Source organism: Temnothorax longispinosus, chromosome 7 (assembly GCF_030848805.1).
Source record: "Temnothorax longispinosus isolate EJ_2023e chromosome 7, Tlon_JGU_v1, whole genome shotgun sequence".
NCBI classification, from domain to species: domain Eukaryota; kingdom Metazoa; phylum Arthropoda; class Insecta; order Hymenoptera; family Formicidae; genus Temnothorax; species Temnothorax longispinosus.
Window position 1 is genome coordinate 15,050,819 of NC_092364.1, and position 27,207 is coordinate 15,078,025.

The following is a 27,207-nucleotide window of genomic DNA, read 5'->3' on the forward strand; positions in this document are numbered from 1 at the left end:
ATTACGAAATACTTTACATACCCTCTCGATGTTTTTATTAACATACCACCGAAACGGGCAAGAAACACCGCGCGGGCATACGTTTCACGCATGTGCGGCCCGACGTTGCCGATGAATTACGAGCGGGAATGCAAATGCATTCGTCGTCCTTCGCCTACGCCAGGCAATACCGAAGCACTCTCCGGTCGGTCCCCGTGGAGTTTTATCCGCCGTTTTATTGCGCGCGTCCTAGGAGCGTTTCATACTAATCCGCTTACGGGCACGAATTTCGGAGCATATGATTCCGAAGCGACTGCATGCCGTATGAGCGCATCCGTTCAATCTCCCGTAGAGCTTCCGTCGGTTGATGCTCGATCGAGTGCTCCCCCCGTATGTGGTGCTCGGGGACACGCAACGATAGATACCGGGGAGGTATTCCACGAATTTCTCGTTTTATGTTCCGCTATAATCTCAAAGAGGGTATCTCCGGGTGAGGTCTTCCTCGAGAGGCGGCCCAAGCCACCGTGAAAAGCGGTATATCGAGAGACAAAACAAAGTTCATTCGGACGTAGGGAAAGCGGAGCGCGTATACTTGTCTCAAACAAGATCGTATACACGCGATGTAGACCCGGGGTAAGCATCGAGGACCGAGATGGAGTCCTCCTCTTGCGCCACTGCAAACCCGCGCGAGCATACGAACCCGAGCGCACGAGCTGAGCAACGTGGACCACGGGTATTTACATAAGAGTGGCTGCTCGCGAGGCTTTATCCGGGGTAACCTGTTACCTGAGGGCGACGGAAAGGAGCGGCATAAAAGGGAACTCCTGACGAGATCCGTCAGGCCTTATACAAAATGTACAATCTCACCGTGTTCCGTTACCAAAAATAAAAAAAAAAGGGAAAAGGAAAACTGACAGCGGCATTGAACCGCGCCGCCGAGGATATTGTACAAAGTAAAGCGAAAATTCCTTTTTAAAGCTACGCGCCGTGACATTGTAATATCAATTTGCAAGTAATATATTACGTATTTATTATGTTGCTGATACGCTGGCGTTTATATTCTGGCTTTATTTTGATTGATGGATTCGGGAGAATGTACGTTGCGCGACGACACCGGGTAAATAATATATGAGTATCTTTACATTTATTTAAAGCGGAAATAGAATTGCGCGGGAACAATAACTTTGCCGATTCAATATTTGTGTGTACGTTGCTGCTGCCAAGAAAGAGGCACGGAAAGAAAAGGCGCAAGCGATATTCCGAACGGTACGACTGAGAGACGGCATCGTATAGAAAATTTATAATTTCCCAATCTTATAACGTTTACTAGAAAATCAGAGACGTTGAACATATTTCAAAATTCTCTTTTTAAAATACGACGTTAGCTTTATATATACAAGCATATTTTGTTTCAAAAATTTTTAAAGCAAAATATGCTTGTATTATATAAGCAAAAGTTTTTTTAAAGAAATTATCAATAATACATCACTTTTGTCCATCTATATACAATTAAATTATGTAATAAAATTGAAAAATAATAAGATAGATATAAAATAAAAATAACTACAAGGAATGTCATAGATGTAATATTTTTTTATTAATAATTAAAGCGTAAACCGTGATTATTAAAATTACTAATAGATTTCGAATAATTTTTTAATCAAGCCCAATTATCGGGTTGAAATAATAACATCTCGAGCCTTCTAATAGGATTTATTTTTCAACGCGTTAGGATGATCCTTGATAATGCATATTTTAGTTTAAAATCCTCTTCCATCCTCAGACGAAAGCACTGACGTGCAAACAGACACACGCATATGCGCCCAGTTTTACCAATACCAGATTCCGAACATTTACATAAGCTTGGATCTTAACAGAGCCGCGTCCGGATGTGCTTACCAGTAGAAAAGAGAGAAAGAAAAGAGAACACGGGAGGGTGGCAAGCGCGCAGAAGGGAGCTAAGAAGGAGCGGGTACGGGACGACGGAGGGTTCGCGGAAAGATCCGCCAAGTCGTATACAAAATTCATAATCTCACGGCGTTATAATGTTTGCCGGGATAGCGCGGAGGTGTAGAGAGTTCTGGTATGCATAAAGTGCGGTGATGGCGTGGTATACGAGATCCTGTGGAAGAAGAGCGAAGACGGTGTGTACGAGCCGTGGCGAGGGGCGGCGGTGAGGTCGGAGGGAAATATTATGACTCGAAGCAGCAGGAGACTGTAATGGATCGCCGTGAGCGGGCACAGGGGCCATGGGCTGCATTCCCACTTTATAAATCACCACCTGTACTTAGGTACTGAAAAATCGGCTCCAGGGGAAAATGACGGCGGGTACTTAAAGGGAGAGAGAGGCAGGCGGTGGTGCAGCGGCGGGTCCTGATTTTTTCGCAGGCTCATCCTTTTCCCTGTAGAATAACGTAAAGTAATAATGTACGGGGTTAAGGTAAGAATCTTACGATCACATCGCTGCATGTAAAAATCAAATATCTTTATTTGGGGTTTTTATGCAATTGTACGAAATCGCTGAAGATCCTCTTGGCGTTTATCTATAATATAATAATAGTAGAACGTATTGAAAGGATTGTGAGAGAATTGTTTCGCTTATCTCGTCCTTTTTTCACATTATATTATTCCCCTGCTGGAAATTCATTGATCATTTCATAAAGAATAGAGAATAAAACTTAACATATATTATATCGTCGTAATCATCATCATATCTAAAAAAGGCATGTAAAGTCGATACTCGACTCTATCGAAGTTTATTGTTGTCGCTTTTCCGCGATGCCGATTGATTTCTCTCGCTGCGCTTATTTCATGAGCAGCTGTTATCGTATATTTTGACAGTTGTGTGTATCAATCAGTGTAATAGTAATAGTATAATGTTAAAGCTAAATAGCGCGCGCGAAGCGCGCGTCTGTCTAGTCACTGCAATATAAATTGCGTGTAATCGATCCTTTGCCGATCTATCGGTTTTATTGGACTTGCATTTGAAAATTTTTTTGTATGGTCGAACAACGAAATAGCCGGGCGGAATTCTTTGACCGATACGTAGGCGCTATTGCTTCTTTGTTCAAGAAGTACCTTCGAGGTACTATACCGTGTTCTGACTCCCATAAAAGACGTTATACCGATCGAATTGATCACTTTTAACGAGAACTGTTCGTTTGGCTCTCTCTCTCTCTCTCTCTCTCTCTCTCTCTCTCTCTCTCTCTTTCTCTCTCTCTTCGATCGTAAATCGTGGGACAATAGAGTATGTATACCTTCAGTGAAAGGTGAGAGAGTGAGCGGTGCGCAAGGCGAGATCTTTTGCCTGGTGGAACCATCGCCATTATTTGAAAGAGCTTTTAAGGCAAGCTCCCTTTTACATGATTAAGAACGTTCTTGCTTGGGCGCCTCTTACTTAGCGCAAAGTTCCTCGCGGACTTAAAGCGCTTAATCTTCTTTGCCAAATAGTAGCTCCTTGTACCGGCTGGATAATGGTGACTGCTTCATAATAACTTGGTGCCCGCTACTGCCCGGGGTTTGGTGGCGCGACTGTCCATAGCCGCGGAGTTCGTTACATCTTTTGCGCGCGTAACGACCGCATTAAATATATATTATTTAACAGTGTGATTACACTCCGCCAGGAACAAGTTTGTGGTACGCAATAATTATATCAATTATATGCCGTAATAATACATAGATGCAGGGGCTGGACAGTGTCTTTAATTAATACACAGTTACTTCCTTGCGGCTTGTATTTCCGTTCATAATACCGTCTGTACTCCGATACTCCAAATTATCCATATTACTCAGATTTCACCGATCAAATTCTGCGCATCCCGTATTACTACGCGCAGTATCTGTCCGTCATATCGATTAAATTTTGTTATGGGGAAAATACACGTATTTTGAATGCGCTCGATCTTTAGTGGGAAATGGATACGGCCGAGCGTGGGCTAACATCCAGGTTTGGACACGAATAAAATTACCGACGGACGGATTGAGATTTCTGATGGATAGATACTCCGAGCAAATTGTGTTGACCCAAGCTCGCATTAACGGGGGGACACTAATTTCGACGGTGATTGCCAATTTACATGGATACGAGGTATGCCCGACATGCGTGGCATAATCATGTTGTAAATATACAGTAAAGACTGTCGCGTAATAGTTGATACGAACCATTAAACGGTTGCTTTTCTAATTTCTAGCAAAGAACTTTGATGGATTAATTGTTTTTCTGCATTATAAGTGACGGGGGGAAATAATTTAAAGCCAAAAGTTAAATGCGGATTTTGTTGTTTCGCTCACGCACACATTGCACGTTCTGTTACAAAATGACAATAATAACAATGAAACTAATAAAGCGAAGAAACTTGATCCGTAATTGCAAGTATTCCCCGATGTATTTCATTGATATATCCATCGATATTTTATGTAAATTATTTTCTCTCGAAATTTAAACTTTTGCCAATGACAATATAATTTCGTTCATTTCTGCCAAATCTACGTAAACTTGTTATGAAATAAAACGGAATGTTGCACGCGTTATAATTATTACGTGTAATTAATTAACCGAGAATCGTACGCTGTAATTGCTTACAACCATTCACTTCTTTCGCCGCGTAAAGTGATGATATTACTTTTCGTAATTAATTAAATTAGTAATTACAATGCGCAATAGGCAGGGGCCGTCGTGCAATTTTGAACGAATCGGAAATTTTGATTAATTCCCGAACTTTGCCGCGACGAGGAGGTCTCATTTGTATTACACACGAGGGACGCGATCATTTATTTTGTTATCTCACATAGCATAGTTGAACCGGACTAGCGTAATTACAGAGGTAACTGTACGAAGAAATTAAATTAATTAGATCACCGACAATATGGTATTTACGAGGCACTAATAATAACTGTTACGCCCTATTCCGCTCTTTGTGCCGCTACAATTACCCATACCCTTGTGAAGTATTCGTATGTAGCTAGTGCCTGCGTCACGCACAATAAATATATAATGATAACAACGTTTACATTTCATTTATAACTTACAAATATAACTAAATTACGAATCTCAGCTGACATCGCACCGCCGCGCCCCGTAAACACGAACGGCCCGAAACGCATTTAACGCGTGTATCACAGACGCGTGCTGCTTGCGTGTTGTAGCATATGACGTTACATTTTGACCGCGTAAACGTGAGCGACTGTTTCGCGGCTTGGCGGAACGCGTGACCGAAAGCGTGGCAAAATATCTCGACGTTAATCGCGAGATAAAATTTCGCCGAAACTGTGCTTGCAGGCGGAAAAGCAAGCGTCATCGAGATACTTTATTAATGTCGCGTCGCAAATCATTGTGTACACGTACGTACATACATATATAATATTACGCACAGAAAACGATCAATAAATAAATTTATACTATGCCGCGACTGCGACCCGATCTCGGTATAATTACAGATGAGCCGTGGCACACGATTCAAACGCGAGCCGTCCGAGTGATACCGGAGCCAGATACGTATTTCGCTCACGTATCGCGGTCTATTAGTTAATTATCCGACGCGACATAGGCTATCTTGATAGGACGCTGCGGCCGGATGCATCTCGCGCGGTACAATCTGCCGCGTAACGAGAGCCAGCAGCCAGCCCGCCTGCGTGCACGCTGCCTCGCGAAATTGCAGAATTCAACGAACGCCCGGAGCCCGGCGCTGTCAACAAACAACAAACAGGAAATTATACGATATCGGCGTGCGCGAAGGCACGCGCGAATTCGCACGCGCGATTTTAATCTAGCCTAACCACCTAGCGAACGGGACAAGAATAGTAAGTAAAATTTGATTTCGTTCAAAGTGCGCACTCTGATGACGTGCCAGTCAAATTTTGAGACAACTTTCTTCTTACCGTAAATATATAAGTCTAAATAATTACAAACCAATGTACCTTTTGGACGCATAATAATATTTTAAATTGTTAATTGTTTTTTTAGCAGATTTTTTTAAATTTATTAATATTTTAATTTAATATCAAGATATTATATCAAACGGTAGAAAAGATAAAGCCCTATAATTTATATATATGTACATGTATTTCATATATGCTGTTCTTGGAAAGCAGCTTTTCCGCTTATACATATTTACATCGTTATCATGCTGTCACGCTTATCATGTTGTTACAATAACGCATCGTTGTCTCGCATGGTTGACATTGTACTTTTTTAGAAGAGAGGATTGTTCGATCGCGTTGAAAAATATGCCGGAATTTCCTCTACGTTCTCTACGATTCATAGTGACATTCTTTGATAGCGCACCACATCGATCATGAATGCATAAAAGCTCCTTGAACCGATCTCGTAATCGGACAGGAAGAAATCTTGCTATTTTTTACATTGCTAAAGCGCGGAGGGAAAGCGAATAGCTTTCCACGCTGATATGAGAATCATCGTATCAATGCGACATCGTGAAGAGCGAAAAAACTCGATCTTTTATTCAGTTTATCCCATTGCGAGAGAAACGAACGGAAATATGAAGGAATCTCGCACCACGCGTTTCATATCTGCGACGTGAGAGTAACGGGGGAGGGGCGGAGAGGGGCGGGGGAAGGGAGGGCTGGCAAGCCGGATAATTGCGGGAGATAGACGGTAATTAAAATGTTTACCACCACGCTAAAGACGGCAGCGAGCTCCATTTTATCCTTTACGAACGTTACGGCCGATTGAAATTAAGAGCTGAATTAGCATTCGTGAAGTGAATTCGATGACTTTATTCCCTCGTGAAGCGTAATATAATAATTCGAGACCTTTCGTCTTCGAGAGCGCTATCGAGATATATGTACGTATATATTCGCAGGCAGTAATATTTTAAATTGCCGGAACTCTTTTAATTTACGTTTGTGCTACACATACAAGCAATCAGCATAAAAACTCAGCTGCGCCGTTACCAGAGGCTCGCGCGTTTCTCCGTTCCCTCCAACTCACGTCGCCCAGGTATTTCCATTCATTTGCTCCAATTTTTTTCATCACCCTAAGTACCGAGTTACATTAACTCACTTGTGCTAATTAAAATCAATATTGCGAAGTTTCATATTAAACAATCGGCGCGAAACAGCCGTTTCATCGTAAGGTCGAAAAAGTTTCCGTTCCTGCTGCTGCGGGGTCGTGCTCGGAGAGAGATCTACGGTAGAAATAGCGCGCGAACGAACGAGCAATCGATTCTCAAACTTCTTCCCACCAGAAGCGGAAAGAAACGAATCAAGACGGCGCTCTTCTTACTTCTCTGCCAGTCGCCGACTCGAGGAGCTTTCGGAAATTATTCAGCCTTCTCTTTCACCCGTTTCTCTCTGTTCTCTCTCTCTCTCTCTCTCTCTCTCTCTGTCTCTCTCTCTCTCTTTCTCTCTCTCCCTATCTCTCTCTATCTCTCTTCTCGGCGGTCCCTCTCGTGCCTGCTCGGTGCCGGGAAGCGTACCGTATTAACATAAAGCGGATTCAATATCTGCGGATAAGAACTTAATTTAAATCCCCAGAATATCTTAAGGGATACAATATCGGATCACTCGGCGAGAAGGGCGAGACTAGATGATGTCTCCGCGCGGTCCGTCCACCGTCACTCGCTCCTCCTTCGGACTCCTCGAAGGATACCTGATATGGATGTAAATCAAGTTACCTCGTTAGGTCATTGTCGCTGAATTGGATTTGTCGCGGGAGCTGACTCGTGATTAGCTGTGGCGTTTGCCGAGCGGAATGCGCGCAGCTAGCTATAACCTTACAGAAACGTCTCTGCGAACCCAGCGCGATGCATTCCAGCGCTCTCGGACGTCGGACGACAGGGGATTACGGCCACCGACATTATTATTTTGCTTAAAACGCGCGGCTAACAAGCGTACGGACGCGTCCTTGCCCGCCCGCAAGCTTATCTCTAAACAAAGCGTACCGTAAAAAGGTTGATATTTTATCAAACGCGTTTACGTGCCGGGTACCGGGTACCCCGTAGTGTCGTATTTTTGCTGCTGCAACTGTAAGGAAAAACGGAGGTTTTTGAAATAAAATATCGTGCCGGTTTTTATTGACCTGATGGTGGCAGGGATTTCAAGTCCGCAAATTTGCGTTTACTTCGGGAATCGATGCAATCGTAACGGCGCACGTAGACCATTACTCTATAACAGTCCAGATAAGAACAAGTGATACCTTACGGCGGTCACTGAATAATCGCGAAAATATACTGTATTATCCTTGCCAAATAATTCAGGGATGAACACGCTGAAATCGAGGCACGGAGATTCAACGTATCATAAATACAGAAGAGCCTATAGCGTTATAAACAGTGCAGGTGGCATCGATAAGAGAACGCAGATAACAATAGATATGAGTAATCGAGGCTCGAAGCAAAATACGTCGGGGCAAAGCTACGCCAATCGAATGATCTCGCAATAAGAATCACTTACTGTATTTGATTTGATTCTTTAAATAGAATGTATTGTTTAAAAAATAATTGAAATTGCAAACCAGTTATCGGAGTTCTCGATCGTTAACTAAACGTTATTTTAAATATATCTTTCACAGAAATCAATTTAAACAAATTTCTATTTTTGTAGCTTTATTTATATCAACTGCTAGAAAAAAAGAGCTACCTTGCAAATAATATTGATGAGTATGTTCTAGTTTGTCAAAAATTAATTAAAAATTGTTGAAAAAAACTGGTTAAATTATTTTAAAAATCCCGGTAACTTTAGACTCTTTTACGAATTACAATTAGAACGCATATCTCTTTAAGGGGGAGAATATTGTTATAATTAAAGATTCTAGGTTAACGATCGTCATCAAAGCTCGATCTGCCAACTCGGCTGTTTATATTGTTCCCAATGTTCCCAATATTCAATTACAAGGTTGAACTTCCGTACGAGAAGTTAACGAAAGTTTTAATAGTTTGTAATGCCGACGAGGGTTTCAAGTCAAAGATCAGACGTGGTCGGCAATCGAGTTTTCGGTTAGCGACATGGTTTGTATGCGTTGGCGCGTCACCGAATATTGCCCATCTCATGTTTGGCGCGAGAACAAAAAACTTTAATCGGCGTGGCCGACCAATCGATATTCTATTCGTCGCTGATAAAATAATTTCAATTTCGCTCGAGTAGAAAACGCGCGAATGCGATTGCGCGCACAACGCGTAAATTAAACATTGTCGTACAATTTCCTGATACTTGTTCGCGCGTGCATTACCATTAACGCACGGGAATCATCCCCTTTTTTTTTTGCGCGCGAAACTAACTCACAAACTTGTTATCTAAATCGTTGATTGTCCTCGCGGTTATATAACTGCCGAAGTTTGCGCGCTCATTGAGTGATACAATCGCGTAACGATCGTGATCGTTACAAGTCGTACACAAGTTCTACATTGTTTGGACCACGCGAATAGTCACTTGTGTGTACCGACAATTGCAGCTTCTCCATATAATTTCGGCCGTGACTGGAATCACGTAGCTCGGAACGCTCCCAACAGCGAAACGTTTTAATTGCGTAGAGGGAGAAATAGCCCGCGAGTACAGTAGTAACCGGGTTGAAAGGTCGCAACACCCGCGTGACGTACAATGAAAATGGATGCACAGCGGAATTTCCATAGTAGCTAATCCATCATAATTTGTATGATTCGAATGAACCATCATCTCGCCCGACAGTTAATTACATGTACACAAACACATCAACAGAAATTTCTTAATGTAATTTTGTTTTTGCACTTGTGACGCTTATTAAAAATGAGATCGCCCTCGGGCTTGAGAAAATATGCAAATGCATTTACTTTCCTGGGGAGACGGAAGATCTTTAAGTCTTGCAAATTGAATCGGACCGGCTCAGTGGTCACAGTCTGTCACGAGTCAGACATGGCGGATAATGGAGTGCCACAGCTACTGTCAGTCCGCGTTTCAAGACCGCATTCACCGATCTTACCCGGCAATGCCGGTATAAATAGCATTCATCATCAGACTTTCCGATACTTATTAAGTATTGAATTTGCCGTTGCGGAGCTGCGGAAAGTCTGCCATTGCGAATTGCGACGCAATGCTCAATCGACAATAATAGTGGGAGAAAAAGACGTGCACACAGCGGGAAAAATCTCGAACGCGTGCAAGAGAGGGAGAGGGAGGAACGGAGCGCGATCGGCTTGGAGACCGTGGCTTTGATAGACGCTACGAGAACGGTGAGGAAGAAAGCGTCGAAGTTCGGAAGACGAGTGGGAAAGGAGGAGAGAGCGTATATACGTACGAGGGAAATAGTGGAGATTCCGCGGTTTTCGAGTATGCGGGCGAGAAACGAAAGAGAAAATAAGGATAAAAAGGGAGCGAATTATTGGTCGACATGGAGAAAAACGAAGGACGCTGCAGGGGCGATGAAGCGGAGGGGGGAAATGATAGGAAGGCAGACAGCTGCGGAGAGACCGAGAGGACGAAAATAACGATGAAGAGAGAGAGAGGGAGAGAGAGAGAGGCGAAAGGAGAGGACGAGATAGAAGAAGAAGAAGAAGAGACGAGAGAGGAGATAGGAAGGACGGAGGGAATGAGGAAGAGAGAAGGAAGAGGAAGATGAGAGGAACGACGCTAGGGCGAAGGGGTACAGCTGGGTTGCTGCACGAGTAACGAAGAGAGGGAATCGATGTGAGTGTGAGACACTGGTGGGGAAGCACCAATCAATAGACGCGCGGCGGCGCTCCACCTGTCAACGCGCGCGGAGATAAACACAGGTACCTTTAAAACGATGTCTAAAGGCACCGGTGTATCAGGTGCACGATGCATCAGTGCGTACGCCTACGCATTACAATAGAGAAAAAGAGAGAGAGAGAGAGAGAGACATTGTCGGGATAATCGAGAACACCGGAATTCTGGCCTTTTATTATCCCGACTCTGCGCCTCGTCGTCGTACGCCATTCGCTCACGGAGATAAACGGAAGTACCTATCCGTAGTATTATACGGCTAGGGTTACATATACCCGCCGGACTTATATCGCCGCAGACGTCGGCGTCGTCCCGGTCCCCGCGTGTGTAAGAACACCTGGAATATTTGAACGGAGCCTTTTTGCCCGGTATGCATTAACGCGCGCGTCCATAGAAGAGAACTAATAGCCCCCATATTTTGCATATAAAGCGATCTCGTCGGGGAAATCGAGTTTTAGCGGTCGGTATTCCGGTTTTACAACAAACGGCAATATTCATCGTTTAATTATACGGTTGCGATCTAAATTAATCCGCCAGCTCTCGTCGGCCGGTAATAAGAATACTCTGCTGGCTGTAATAAGCGCGCTCTCCACGCCAGTGATTTACCGCCCAAGTTTTGTACGTCGTATTTAAGCGAAAGCCAATATATTCGCCGAGTTTCCTAAGACGCATCATAAATACCTATATCACAGTGTGATATAGGTTTATCGGTAAAACTCGTCAAATATCCATGTTGCCGACGAGTTTAACAAGAGAGTGCATCTTTAATCTAAAAGTTGAACATTACTTGGATATTATTCTTTTCAATTTATAAACAACAACAGCAATAGCATTGTGTATCAATTATTACTCATCTGTACTAGATTTGCGAAATACTTGAATTGTAGCATAAATATAACACACTATACGTGTATTTCATATTCGGCGATTATTTCGTATTCGGCAAAATTTTTGCTGCGCGAGAATTTCCACCGCTTTTGACACAGTAAACGAAGAGCGGGTTAATTAATATTAGCTTAATGCAATGTTGGCGGCAATGCGGCTTTGCGAATTTTATTGTAATTACAATCTAGTTACGAGGGATGTATTTTCGCTGACGCCGATTTTTGTCTTGATTAGCGGAACGGCCGGGCCGGCTCGCGATGTAAAACAATTTTAATATCGACGAAGATATTCAGCAAATATCGGTGCGCGGCGAGAGGACGTGTTGGTGTGCGTGTGGTGGGAAGCGGGAGGACGTACGGGGGGAAACGAGCGAAAGAGCGTATTAAACACAGCACGAATTCCTGCTCGTCCCCTGGCTTTCCCACTTCTTCTCGCTCTTTCAAGTATTTTAATCAAATGATATTAGCGAGACGCCCGATATCACGCTGACCATATCACGCGCGATGAACGTCTTTCGGTTTAATCTTAATCTCTATCTCGCTCAAACAGCATGAAACCGCTTCAAAGGCGTTAATCGCCTACAATGTATGCTAATTATTAAGCGCACGTGTGCAATAATAATCTCCTTTTATCGCCGTCCAATAATTTCGTGCGCGACGATTTAAATATTCGTCGGATATTCAAGGGACAAGAAATTCCGTTAGAGGTAAACCGCGAATTAAGGGTAGCTAGAAGCAAATTATAAGCGGTTCTGGGATATCAATTACGTGAAATTAGCGACGCTATTGTGGTATAATCGTGCTGTGTCATCCGAATTACAATAGGATTCTTTCTGCGGCGGTTTCCCGTGTGTAGCGAGAGCATAATGGCTCAGATTGCCGCGCGCGCGGTATCTCCGCCCGTGGATTTCTGTACGTTCAGCGAGATAATAAAATTATGCGCCTCGTAAAACGACGGCTCGCCCTGCGTGTATCTTGACACGTGCACGATCGTTTAAAACATTCACAAGATTATACACGGATTCAACGAAATATACGAAAGCCGGGGCGTTTTATGCGCGAGATCAATATTTAATATTTGATAGCAACAATTTTTTATTGAAATACTATATTGTATCGGTGTCAGAAAGAACGATTAATAAAAGATATTTCGTTCAGCTTTGGCAAATATTATATCTGCCGTCTCTTTATCATTTTATTGTACGCGTATAGAGCATTTTTCAAACCTGATGCATAAAGCGTAAATAGAATAAGCTGATTATTAATATTAATAATTTACAGCTATTGTAAACTACTTTATAGTTATATTTTGACACAATCATGGGTACAAAGGACAAAGAACAAAAACATTTATCGTTTATCGTTTGCATGTTTAACAGTGTAATTTTGATGGGGGAGAATAATTCTTTATCCAGCGCATTGTTCGCCATGTACATACAATGCCGAAGAGTTAATAACTGCACGGATTATACGCGTAAAGCAATATCTCTCTGTGTTCGCCTGTAAAGTATGAAATAACGTCGCGCGACGTTGCGGCATGATATCCTGTCCACTTTCAGTTTACTACGTCGGCCAGGATCCCGGGCGGATAGTAATACTACTTTGTTTCGAACTTGCCACCGATATTTCACGAGGCGCGGCGCGAAAACTGCGAAATTAGATGCTCTCATAAAAGCAAAGAAAAATCCACGTGTGACGGGCATACAGCAGGCAGGCAGGCAAGGCAGGCAGACAGGCGAGGCAGGAAGCGGAAAGAAATGAAAGGGGAAAAGGTGCGCTATAATATCGTGTAACACAACAGGAGCGTATCTTATTCGCCGCGTGAAAAGTTCTCTCATTGCTCGGACGAGGATGGGGGAGGGGGGGGGGGAACAGAGCTCCCGGGCACAGCGACGTTCGGCGTTACAACTTTTGAAAGTCGTAACGAAAATTATTTCGATACAAGTTTGTCAATTCGTACGATTGCCCGTTATTCGTCGTCTCGCGCTCTCGCTCTCTTTCTGCATTCGCAACTAACTTGGAGAAGTATATACATTTTATAGACGAAAATCCGCGGGACGAGCTTTTCCCCGAGCTAGATATTAATGGTAACGCCGGATGCTCGGAATAACGAAGACACAAAGTGCAGTATTCAGCGCTGACAGTTACTCGATTATACGACGCATACCGTGTTAGCGTATCATCGATCACTTCATCGACAGCAGCATCTGGAATATGCGATACATTTGACGTGAAATAAATAGCTTGATAAATGCGTGTAGCCATATTATTTCTACAGTGACGACGTCAATATTTTCACCAGGGGGTATCGCAAACATTTCCACAGGGGCTCTGACTTCGTGTCTGACTCGGCGGTTATCTGTACACGTAACACAATCGTGCCAAGCCTTATTAACTTCGAGAAATAGACTCGGCGGGTTATCGGGCACATGTAGCTTGGTTTACGGTAAATTACATGACGAGCGATAGCATTAATATTGGTACGTATTACCAACTATTAACGCCGAATGGATCGGTGTAATTACACAGCCGCCTCCGTATGCAGACGCTGCCTGAGCAGACGCCGGCTTGTATCACTGCACGTCGTATGTGAGCCAGTAGTAAACGGAGCGCCACACATCAGACATCCGATACAGGGTGTCGCGTCGGATTATCACATCCGATTTCACGACGGGCGGGATAATCGCGTTTCCGCGCGACATTTATTAAACTCGCGAATTCCGTTTCCTAAAATCTAATACGTAACTAATAACTCATATTTAATGCGAATATTTATACTTTGCAATAAATTTTTCCTAATTTATCTTACCCACTTAGAATACTATTCTTCAACAAATAAAGTAACCTTTGATAATATTAAATTTTTTTTATTTATTCTTGCATATACATACATGTGCATGGTATTTAATTAATTTTGTTATCTTCTATTTACAGGTGCCATTTTCGAGCAAGGCACCGACGAGGTACAATCCGCCTTCAAGTTCGCGATGATGAACCACAATCAGAACATTACGATTCGCAAGTTTGAACTGCTAGCCTTCGTGGATGTAATTAATACCGCGGATGCCTACAAGCTGTCCCGCCTCAGTGAGTACAGAGTACAGACATATACTTTTTCTGTATGAAATTGTTATTTATCTCACGTATCACATACTGCGTGCAGCATTCTTCTTCGAGAATTGTAAATACCCACACGTCGACGGCATACTCGACGGAAAAAGAAAAACTGAATCGTAGACGTTCACAGAGGCCGTTAAATATTTCATAGACATCTTCAAATGTCGATCGCGCGTTGCCTCGTACGACCCGCTAGTCGACTCGAAATCGAGTGAATCCGAATTCCATCGCGAATATTCCTCCGGATTGTACCGACAATTTTTCATGACTACATTTAAAGTGTCTGAAACGTCCGTAGGAACATAGCGCGCGGAATTTCGTTTCTGTCTCCCGAGGGTGGAAATCGATTTCGCGCGTTTTGTTCGCGATATCTGTACCGGTGTCAGGCACGGTGACTTATCAACAATGCTGAGGCGCGTACGTACCGGAAGCGCGACATCTCCGCGCCATTGAATGCACCGCAGCGGCCCGTGTCGGATATGAAATAAGTAACGTTTCGTTTCTATAGCGTCGCAGATACTAATCTCGCTGCCTAGAAGGCGAAACCCTTCCATTTCCTATCGCGCTATGAGGCACGCGCGCGGACGATAGAAGAGAACACCGTTTTCTTGCACCGGCACATCCTTGGCTTCTAAGAAATAAGCGCTAGAAGCAGACAAAGGTCGATCGATTAACACCGATATAGTTTCGTGATTGCGGGAGTGATTTACGTCAATCGAAAATGCTACTTCTTTTTCGCGATCTCTCCTAAAAGATGCGCCAAAGTTTCCAAGATAAACCGATTACCCGTGAGATCTCTTTCGATAATTCCGATAGAAATTTTGCGGGATCTGTGATTTAGCCCGGATTTGTCGATTATCGAATCGCAATTTCGTGATTAAACTCCATTCAATCATGCGATTAAGTTAGCGGAATTGTCTCATTGTTATGTTACTACGTGATTCGACATTCGCTTTGGTTTCAATGGTGCCACCCAGCACTCAATGGTGTGAGAAGTTCCGGAATTATCCAAAGAGCCATTACATGTCACTTATCCTGATTTACACCGGAGCGGCAGGCGTGGAATTTTCACGATAACAGTTATCACACTTGTAATGAAGATATAACGTACATTTTTCTTGACAGCAACGTTGCGGAATACTTAAGTTTATCTTTTTTCTCGCTCAACATACTATTATCACCTAATTGTTTACATCAACCGAGAAATAATCATCACAGTGTAATACAAATAAAACATAATAATTTATACATAATTTTGATAAAAGTGAACACATCTTATTTTCTTGATACCTCTTTCATTGATTACGTATCGTATTTTGTTTTTGCTACAAATTGATGTTTGTCTCCGCATTATCAACAATTTTTTCTCTCCGGAATTCATAGGCTGCGTTCGAAAACTTCACTCGGATGCACACCAACGTCGTTCTGTCCTTGTTCAACTTTTAGTGAATAACAAAGATAAAACGACGCGGTGTGCATCCGAGTAAAGTTTTCGAACGCAGCCATAGTAGTTTCTCGCTTTGTCGCCTGTCGCATACATTCGAAATTTGAAAGAGCTGATCGACCGGCTTACCCGTGAAACCGTTTGACGGCTTTCAACCAAGGAACGTCAGTCCAATCGAGCTACATCGGTCTCTGGCTTTGAAGTCGACCGGAATCGTTCTAAACCGTAAACGGATAGAAGGACAAAGGGCACTCGGGTGCCAAAGATATCGGTGTCTCCTATCATTGACGAAATCGCAGTTATTGCGCCGTACTACAAAGAGATTTCACAATCGTGAGATGACGCGTTCAAATTTCATCCAAGACTAGCATGTATTTATTCTCTGATTATGAACAGATATAGATAAACTATAATATAGATAGATAAACTATATAAACTATAATTTACTAATAATTGCTCTATGTTGATTAATTATTCGTTCTAGATCTAGATTTAGAAGTAGATTAGAATAGTATCTTTAATCGCGTATCGTGAATTATTCAATTTTTGTAAGCGGAGATTGCAGTAAATGAGATTTATTACATAGTTTTGCATTTACAATAATAATTCGAGCAGAATTAATTTGTACAAATTCTTCGGGTATGTTTACGATAGCTTATGATGTAAAATGTTGGTGAAGCGTTGCGATTCTATTAACCCAAGAATTCGTGAGCAGAATTCTCGCCGAGAAGCTGGTTGATCGTGGATTCGTCGCGGCAATGCGAGTATTTGGGCCAAGTCCAAGGGACAGGGAGGCCGTGTTAACGGCTTAGCAAAGCTCCGTTAATTGTATTAACGTTGGTCGGTTCACTCGGATGAAGACCCTGTTATAATCCCACAGCTTTCTGCCCGGCAAATCTATTGCCGCGTTGCGCTTCGCTTAATGTTTTGGTCCACTAAAGCGATATAAGCTGTTGGCAAACTAACGAAGAAAGAGTTTAGTTTCACCATTTTTCTCGGGGTCTAATAACGTTGTCGGTATTAATAGAGAGTCATATCTCCGTGGTCGTTCGAAAATAGTAAAATCACGAAAATTTAATACGTTAATAAATACGTTAATTATACGTAAACAGTAAAATCCCAAAAATTTGAATACATTAATTACGTAATAACATCTATAAAATAATGATATAATAATTAGATTACAGAAATTTAGGATTAATATATCGAAAATTTCTCCGATAGAATCCATGTGCGGGCAACCAAAGAGATTTTACATTTCATACATTCGGTATTTTACTAGATGAATCGGTGGGTTATTAATTATCCATTACGTGTGCGGTTACTGAATAGCAAATGTCATTGTAGTATAGAAGAAGATGAAAAGAGCTCTCTCGCGATGAGAAAAAGAGAAACAATTTATCATGTAGTATCATCGTAAAAGAGACCTCTCCCATTTTTGCCTTTTTCATAACATTTATTCAATTTTAAACAGATACAGACGGAGGGTATAGCTTTGCCTAGGAAATAACAGACAGCGAAAATCATTATGGAACTGGACCGTCTCTCCCTTTACCACGCGCCAGGCACATGTATTTTCATTTCAATACACTTCATTCATATTCGTCGAGCATTACGTATGAAGTCCGATAAAATGGAAAGGCGTCGAATAAAAGCAGGCACCAGTCAGAAAGACGGAATATTCCTGTTCCATATAAAATCGCTTTTTAACCGTCAATACAAACACTGTGACACGGGGACATTAATGATTTCTTATTGTACGTAACGGGAACGGGTACGAATATATCAAACAAACTGGGACGAATGCGCGGGGTCAAATCTAAAATATGGAAGGAAGAATATATCGTTAAATAAATCTGCTCCTTAATATTTTTCAATAACGTTCCCTCCAACGTTAGCGCGCGGAAGTCGGTTTCTAACGGGTTTTCGGGAAGGGTCTCTCGCTATCGAGGGAACCGAAAATTATTGCGGGCATGAGGACGGCGGCGACGAAACGCGGGGGGGAGAAGTTTTTTCCGTTGAGAAATCACACGGTAGAACCGAGAATCCTGAGGGAGAAAATTTTCGCGGTGGCGTGGTACGCTCGTCTTAGCGGAACGTAATAGCCATCTATCAACTTTCGGTGCATATCGTATAATATCCTGCAAGATCCTTTGGCCTGCGGGGGCGGGAAGATGGAGAGAGAGAGAGGAGAGGGAATAACCTTCCCGCCACCCGCGTCCTCATTCTCTCGCCACGGCTAGAGAGGGATGAACGTATACGGGGCGCCAGCGAGCCAACCAGCCAGCCAGGGCCGGCATAAATCTGCCGAGGGCTCCCGAGGGTATTTCCCGCCTTTTTTCCCTATATACCCTTCCGCGCACACCTCGCTCGCCTTTGCCTCCTATTCCGTGCTTTCGCGCCCTTCTTCTCGCATCCTGAACCAGACGCGAGATGAATCCCAGGGTTCTATTCCCGCGTGGTTTATTCCGGGGCAAACACCGTCCCGTCGTCGACGAGGTGGGCGAAAGTCGACGACGATTACAAATTTACAGTTCACATTTATGAGCTACATACCAGTGCCGCGTTGATTTACGTCATGTTGATTTAGGCGTTGATAGAGTAATTATGAAGTATTCGTCTACGTTGAATTAGATTTTATCTTATAACATTTGTTCATGTTCTAAAATTAGTATTCCAACTGTTAATAATCAAGTTTGGGGTACACGTAGGACATTATCCTTCAAAATACAATTTTGTGTTACGAAATCTGTTGTTATCACGAGGTTTGTACCTACATGTGTAACATACGTCTATTTCAGTGTTTGCTATTCAATACCGCGTAAAATGTAGATGTGGAATAATAATCAGCTATATATGTATTGCGAGATAGTGATCTCGATGAATCGATGTATAACATATCGATCTCTCATTACATTGAATTTGTAATCATTACACTAAACATACAAACCTATGTTAGCTAAGCTCATAATTATGTTTGAGGTAAATTAGATATGTCTGATTAAATCCGTAAAACAATCATTCATTGAATTGCATTCTTGATCTGATTACATTTACGCCCCATTGTTATCTCAAACATATTTTATAAGTCTTAATACACTAAAAAGGTGAAAAATTAAAACAAGTATATGTTACGATTTTCTTAATAATATACAAGGTGAGAGTCTGATAAAATGTTTACCACGTTTTTCTCGAAAACCATTATCAAAATTGTAGAGATACGTACTTTGATGATTAACTTTGAGTATCCGCTTTTCACGCAAACAATAAACTTTTTTTTTTTATGGAAAGGGGTACTTTTTAGGCACTCCATCGATAGTAGGTACTAATAATGAGCTCAATAACTTTTGTATCAGAAAATCTTTTGAAAACTTAACTATATACATTGTCGGGATATTAACAAAATTATAAGTCAGAATAAAAATTAAAACCTTGAAAATTGAAAGTTTTCTTTTAGCGTGACATCGAAAATATTTTTGATCTTTTTATCGTAAACCAGATACAAGATAAATTCACACGATCATGTACCCGCATAGCAAATCCAAATGCAAACATTGATTCGCGCGAACATGAGTGATGAGAACGAAAGATAACGATGGTTACAATGTTTACACGTTCACTAACGCAAACACAAGTCATGTATTATTATTCTAATTAAAATGTAATTTAAATAATTGCTACAATAAATATTTATCTATTACATAAGAAATAAAACTATATTTAATCAGCTTTACATTACTCCGAAAGTATTTTTTAATTATCACAAAACTGCAGTTAAAAAGAATCTTTTATTATTGATAAATAATCTGGTATAATCATACGCACAATGCATGATTTATGAAGACCTTTATTAATCCAATTAATTTTTAAATTTTTACTGCTACATTATTAACATTGTAGTAATAATATAAGAGTCCCCGCTTTTTTTACATTTTTATAAATGTAATTAGCACATTAATATATAAAATTATTGTGTAACACATTAGCACATTAATATTTTGCAATCAGCACATTAATATATAAAATTATTGTGTTACACAATTCAATTAATTTTTAAACTTTTATTGCTACATTATTAAAGCCATTGTAGTAATAAAAGTCCCCGCTTTACAATAATTTTATATATTAATGTGCTAATTGCATTTATAAAAATGTTAAAAAAGCGGGGATTTTTATTCTACAATGGCTTTAATAATGTAGCAATAAAAGTTTAAAAATTAATTGAATTAATCTAAAGTCTTCATAAATCGTGCATTGTGCGTATGATTATACTGGATTATTTATCAATAATAAGAGATTCTTTTTAACTGCAGTTTTATGATAATAAAAGAACACTTGCGGAGTAATGTAAAGTTGATTAAATGTAGTTTTATTTCTTATGTAACAGATAAATATTTATTGTAACAATTATTTAAAAATAATAATACATGACTTGTGTTTGCGTTAGTGAACGTGTAAACATTGTAACCATCGTTATCTTTCGCACAATGCACGATTTATGAAGACCTTTATTAATCCAATTAATTTTTAAACTTTAACTGCTACATTATTAAAGCCATTGTAGCAATAAAAGTCCCCGCTTTTTTAACATTTTTATAAATGCAATTAGCACATTAATATATAAAATTATTGTGTTACAAAAACTTTTTTATTTTTGAAGTAATATTTCTGTTATGATATAGATTGTTAATTATATCATAAATAATTAGAACAAATCTAACCTCATAATTTTTACTTATATTAAAAATCTTGAAAAATCAGTAGTTACGATTAAACTAAAACACAATACAATTCCTTTGAGGATTATGTCAAGATAGACGTCAAAAAGAGAAATATGGAAATATTCTTACATGTCTGTATTTCATTGTAAAAAAATAAAAATTAAATCGTGCTTTCATCATCAAAATGTTCTCCATTCGTCCAAGGCAAATAAAAAATTTACCAAGCGTTCTAAAAAATGAGATCCGTAATGTTATGTAAAGCCGATTAAAGAGCGAGAATATTCTGTTACAAAATTCTGAGGTAAACTTGGAGGTATCTTAAAATCGTTCGACGTGAGATTCTCAATTTCAAGAATTCCTAAACGATGTCGTCGATTGCGTCGCTCAAGAAGAAAACATTTCTTCTTGCCGCATGACGTCGTTTCCGTTGAGTTTTACGGGATATCGGGTGCGATGCTGTGTTCAATTCCCGCGCGGTCTATTCGAAAGTATGCATTACTTTGGCAAATACGATGAAGTCGATGAGAAGCCGTCTTGTCGGCGAGGAGTGTATCTTTATTATAAAATGCAAACAGGATGCCGCGAAAGTTCCAACACGGCGGAAAACTTTCTTTCCACGGCACTCCCGTAGTTACGGTAAACTTTATGTACGTAATCTTTAAACCTTGGTGTATGGACTCCATAATTAACAACTTGAATCAAACATCATTAACTTAATTGCATTACACACACACACACACACACAAAATAGCACGCACGCACAATCTCTCTGACAATGAGTCCACATTCCGCAAGCATTGCTAAATTTATATTCATACTATTTTTTATGATAAAATATTAAAAAGTTTTAACAATGAGTGATTACTTCTATAAAATAAATGGAAAAATATTTATGCGTTTTAATCATTGATGAATACAAGTACTTATCGATAAACAAATTTAAGCGTGATGGAATTTATTACAGAAAATTTTATTCAATAATACATAAATTGAATTTAAATATCCATGAGAAAGGGATATTTTTAATTTAATATATGTGTAAATATCATATGCATAACCGAATGATAAAATCTTTTGCGCGCGTTATACGTTCAGGTTTATTTTCAAATCTCGCGAAAATCCTCATCTTTTTTCATGTTTTATTCCGCGTTCTACTTTCACAGATCTCTATCGTTTTACTTATTTAATGAATATATTACACACATATACCTGGCGCAGAAATGTTTCATTCCCCGCAACTTAGTCTGACGACAACGACAGATGAGGAGATTCTCCGGTTCTCAAGTAACCAGATGAGTGGTAATGGTAATGTCTCTCGGAGGAGTCCCCTGTTCATGCAGAAGAATATTTTTCACACAGTATCGCCGGGAAACCGTTCACCATAAAAGCGGTTTAAACTGCCGAGTTACCCGAGGATACTGCAGGAATAGAAGACGCGTGAAAAGGGCTCTGTGTGAAAAAATACCACGCTACGCGGAATGAAAAATATATCGATTTCGTCACCCAATAATAAAAGTATAAAAAAATGAGAACTCATGTTTTTTGAGATTTAACACTTGTCATTTATTGACAGTTTCACACGTGATGCTTGTGAGTATATGTTCTGTATAACATATATTCGTCTCGCATTGTGTGATCAACACAATAAAGCTGTCATTAATAGTAAAAATTATAATCAATCGAATAATAAATAATAATCAAAGAAAAGAATTTTCATTTATAAGTTTATAAAACATTTGCATTAATAATATATTTGATATCTTATTATCAAGGCTGCGACAATCTAGAGGATCACAGCAAAGTAGCCACGTAAATTACACCGAACTGGAATTAGCGCCGTTAGTTTTCGAGATATACGGAAAATGTTTAAGCCACACTATTACTTGGTGACGATGATATCACGAAAACTCCGTAAACTCGCGGGGAAACGCTATTTGTTCCCACCGAGGGAGCAGACAAGCTTCTGGGTAGCTGAGAACGCGTCATTTCCGATTGTCATTTCTCACGGAAAAGGACGTGGTGTGGCTTGACTGTCCAGGTTAAGGGCCCATTCAAAGTTATCCGCGCAGACACGCAATATGCAAACGTATATTATTCTGTAGTTTGAGAACCCGCCCGACGCGGGTCCAATTTTAGCTGAAATTGACTCGGGCATAGTTTTGCACTCGTATATCACATCTGTCACCCGGCACTTAGAGATTTATCTTATCTAATTTCTTGCACCCCAGTTATCGAAGCTCATCAAGGTAAATTAAGTCCTTAATGTTCGAATATATATTTACGAGACTGTAGAGTATTCCACGTGGAGGATATTTCAGCGCAAATTACACAAAATTTCAAAGAACTCTATGTAACAAAAGTAATAACTATCAAATACTTACTTGAATATTTACAATAGTCAACAGATTTTGGGTGCAACAGTATATGTATTTTATAGGTACACCAAACATGTATTGTGTGGATTAAGAGAAAAACAATGATGTGTCTTATAGTTTTAGTTGTTATGTATTATATTTGTCAGCACAAATTCTAATAACATAAATGTACGAATATCTTTGTTGCATACATTATATACATATATAAATATCTATACTTACGTTTCATAAATGTCAAATCTATAAAATTAGTGACTTATCGTCAAGTTATAAGATAAATGCAATTTGTTTTTTATATGTACATACTAGCACGCGTAATTGTGTGCGCGCTATCATCGGGAGTTGGAAATTATTACAACAATCGGATTTCAATTAGTAAATTACCTAGCTCGTGGAAAGTGAATATTACGGGCTTTGTTTCGCCGTTGTTTGCTGACTTGATTTCGTTCGGAGTACGCATTTCTATAGAAATCCCTCATGGACGATGTGGTTCGCGTCCGGATGTCGAGTAACAGCGAAGGACTCGAACGCCAGGTCATTACGCTTTCGATTTAAAACTTTCGAATTAGATTGGGAGACGCGGCGAGTCTTTGCTGTGTCCCCCGGCCATTTAAAACTTTCGCGGCAAACCATCTCGCGACTGACGTGTTCTCACCGCAGAATCTCGCTCCTTCGCAGCCTCCTTCGAGGAATTATTTCCGAACGCTTGTTCTTTCTGTTGCTCGGTGTCGCGTCGCGAGACCGCTCTCGTTTCACAAACCTGTTGGCCGCGTATTTTGAATCAACTCTTCTATGCGCTCCCCGAAATATTCGAAACGCTTCGTTGTGCGCCCGCTTGTTTCTTGTCCCAAAACGCAATAATACTTGACGTGTTGATTGATAATTGATAACTCAACACTTGCCAATTTACGGTATAATGCGTGCGATTAATTACACGTTTGAAAATGAATTTAATTCAGTAGCGATGCTTAATTAATTGATGATTCAACTCTCTCTATAGCTCGTAAAATAATTAATTTCCACAGATAGTCGCAGCGGTAGAATAAACTATTGTTAATTTTGCAATATGTGGAACGCTGACAAAGGCTACGCGGCTGATATTACACAACAAATTTAATTGACTCTCGCTTATGTTAGCGAATTTTAAGCACATTTTCTGTACGTAAGAATATTATATATACGGTATTAATATAATGCCAATTAATTGTAACAATTAGCATACATGATATCAGAATCATGCAAATTTATTGACAAAGCGGACACATAAGAGTAATACAACGTAACGCATCAAAGTAGAACGACATAATAATGCAACAAAAGTAATATTAGTAGTAACATTAATGATAAGATTAAAAATGGACCATTCTATTATACCGCGTTTGATAACAGCAAATACCATCTTAATACCTTTGGCAAAGATTACGAAGGGAAAAAGAAGGCGGTGCGGCGCGGGCGGGCGGTGGGAACGAGTAATGACACTCCCGGGGTTCCGACACCATCGAAAGTCACGCGAGGCAAGAAACGACCGGCAGAAAACGAGAGAACCGTTCCCTAAGTAATAAGAAATCGATAAGAACTGCAGATTGGGTGCAGAAGCGAAGAAAAATCGGCCGGGAAGTATCTTATCGGAGGCTGGAGGATAATCCCTCAGCCGAGGCCGCGCCGCGCTGTAAACGTCGATGATTAAATGAAGGTAATCGGCGTGGCGAAACGAATAATTAAGTTCTCCAAAGTAATTGAAAAGCGCGTTACGGCATTTCTCGTCGCCGTGAACTTTATGAATTAATGATAGATTAGAAAAAAAAATATATATATACATATTATATATAAATATATATGTATTTCATGATAGTTGAAAAATATATAGCAGCATCGAAGAAGTATAGTAATCTTATGAAAAGTATGTATTGTACGTATAGAAAAAGTTCTATGGCATTATCAAATCTCTGATAGTTCTAGAACGTGCTGTAGATACTTAAGATTGAAGACGATAAAATTGAGATGTTAAAATTGGGAAGACAGTTGTGCGTAATGATCGGCAAGAACTCTACTAACTTCGATAACGTATCTTCATCTCTGGTGAATAATTGTTTGCCGATCGTTCCGTAAAGGAACACGAAATCATTGATTAGCCCTGACAACTCGTTCGGGCTTTTTCACGCGCGCGAACAAATAGGAGCAAATAGTCGGAAGGATTCGAAGTTCAATCAAGATGAGTTCAAAATACAGACTTGCATCAGGTAGTTAAAGTGACATTTGGAGGAGAAACGAAGCAGCATTTTGTATCTACAATCTTTGGCATCTAGGGCACATTCCTCTTTCTTCCTTCGTTCTTCCCTTTCCGTCTTCCTTTCTCGCTTGAACTTTCTTAATTTGTGCGCAGTTTTTTACAGACTAATTAATATTGATGATTGAAAAGTGCCTCCAGCAGGTGATCAATTTTCATCGGTATTAATAATCGGCAGATCGAAAAGTGGTCGCGCACGTCTTTGAGGAGCAAAGCTCACGCGGTTCTGATTAAAGCGAAGTTCAGGAATCGAACGCGTTGACGTAAAAAGGTCGATCGCTGGTCTATGAAGAGAAATGATTTTTATCGACATTTATTCCGCTAAGCGATGAGCTTTTCAATTTCGGCGAAAAAAGTTCTCACTCTTTCTCTCTCCTTGTCTGAAGCGTTCTCCACCGAAAGCTCTTCCCTTCGAGAGTATCTTTACCAAGAACTTCGTGTTGAATAGTATGAAAATGCTTGTCAGTTGTCGGAAAAGTGCGTGATAGGAGGTGATTTCATTCAAGAGTAGGCACACATGCATGTGTCAGGTGCACATATATTTTCCATGCTCGATAATATATTGAATTTGATCGCACAGGGCAACTATAACATATATAAGACAGTTTTTATTCTAAAAACTGTGCACTGACCTAGCATCTTCGCGAAACACTCGTCAAAAGATGAAACGGAAAGGGATGTAAGCGTCCATAATTTATGATATTAATGTACAGAAAAACGTACTCTAAGACCCGAAAAGGTTGTTTGACGTTCGCCGATATTCCCGTGAAACGATCTTTTTCGCGATATTGCTATGCGCCGAGCAGCTCAGTCAAGAGAAAAAAGCCATGCAAACAAGATAAATCGGACAAAATAAATCAAACGGAGTGAATTATACTCCGTACTTTGCTCGCCTGCCGACTTCAACGAGAAACGTTCGGAGCAACGAGGAAAGCAGACATAATAACTTTGGTTGACGCAGTATAGTACTGTTTCCTTCTCGAGAATATAACCGTGTTGTAATATCATATCTCGGAATTTTCTCGGATAAACAGACGTAAATCGCTTGAATATTCTGCAAAATGATGAAACATGAAACGAAATTTAGGAAAGAGGAAATATATATATATATATTATAATCATAAACGACACATATTAACATGTTAATGAGTACAATAAATATTAGAAATATTTTTAAAATATATTACATGGACATACATATTGATACAATTGCATTTCTATTTTATTTAAATGTATAAGTTAAGCAAGAAGTTCCGTAAAATTCTCCTGTGTGAAAGAATATATATTCTTTGAAGTATTATTAGCTTCAGAATCGTGAAAGTTACCGTTTCCGAAAGCGATTTCCGATGATTCAGGGTCTATCGAGGAAAAGTAGCACGCTCCACAGCTAATCACCGATAATCCAGCATATTGCCATCTCACTGGCCAATTTATGATTATAACGCGGTGCGAAAGTTAACGATAGTGGCGAGGGTCGGCTTCACTGTCTGCGACGTTACAAGCTCGTTTGTTGAACTTAAAATTGATCCTCTCTTCGATGGAAGGAGTACCGTGGTACATTAATTACGGCGGGATAGCTACGGCAACAGGAAGGGGGATCGGTAGGAACTCTTGTCGCCAGAATTAGAAGGCGTTTCGCACAAAGCGCGGCTTCCCTGACGGGGAGACTCGAATTTCACTTACTGCTCTTTTGTCAGAACTCTTCGACGTACTTCAGGATAGTTTA

The 27,207-nt window shown here is 40.4% G+C and overlaps 1 protein-coding gene across 4 annotated transcripts in view; it reads left to right on the top strand.

Moving 5' to 3' along the window:
* The window catches only part of Glurib (Glutamate receptor IB), a 221,917-nt gene that overhangs the window by 102,111 nt on the left and 92,599 nt on the right, over positions 1 to 27,207 (top strand). For all 4 annotated transcript variants that reach the window (XM_071784019.1, XM_071784017.1, XM_071784018.1 and 1 more), the window contains exon 2: positions 14,472 to 14,624. In XM_071784019.1, coding sequence (XP_071640120.1) covers positions 14,472 to 14,624 — 153 coding nt within the window. The remainder of the gene's footprint in view (positions 1 to 14,471; positions 14,625 to 27,207) is intronic.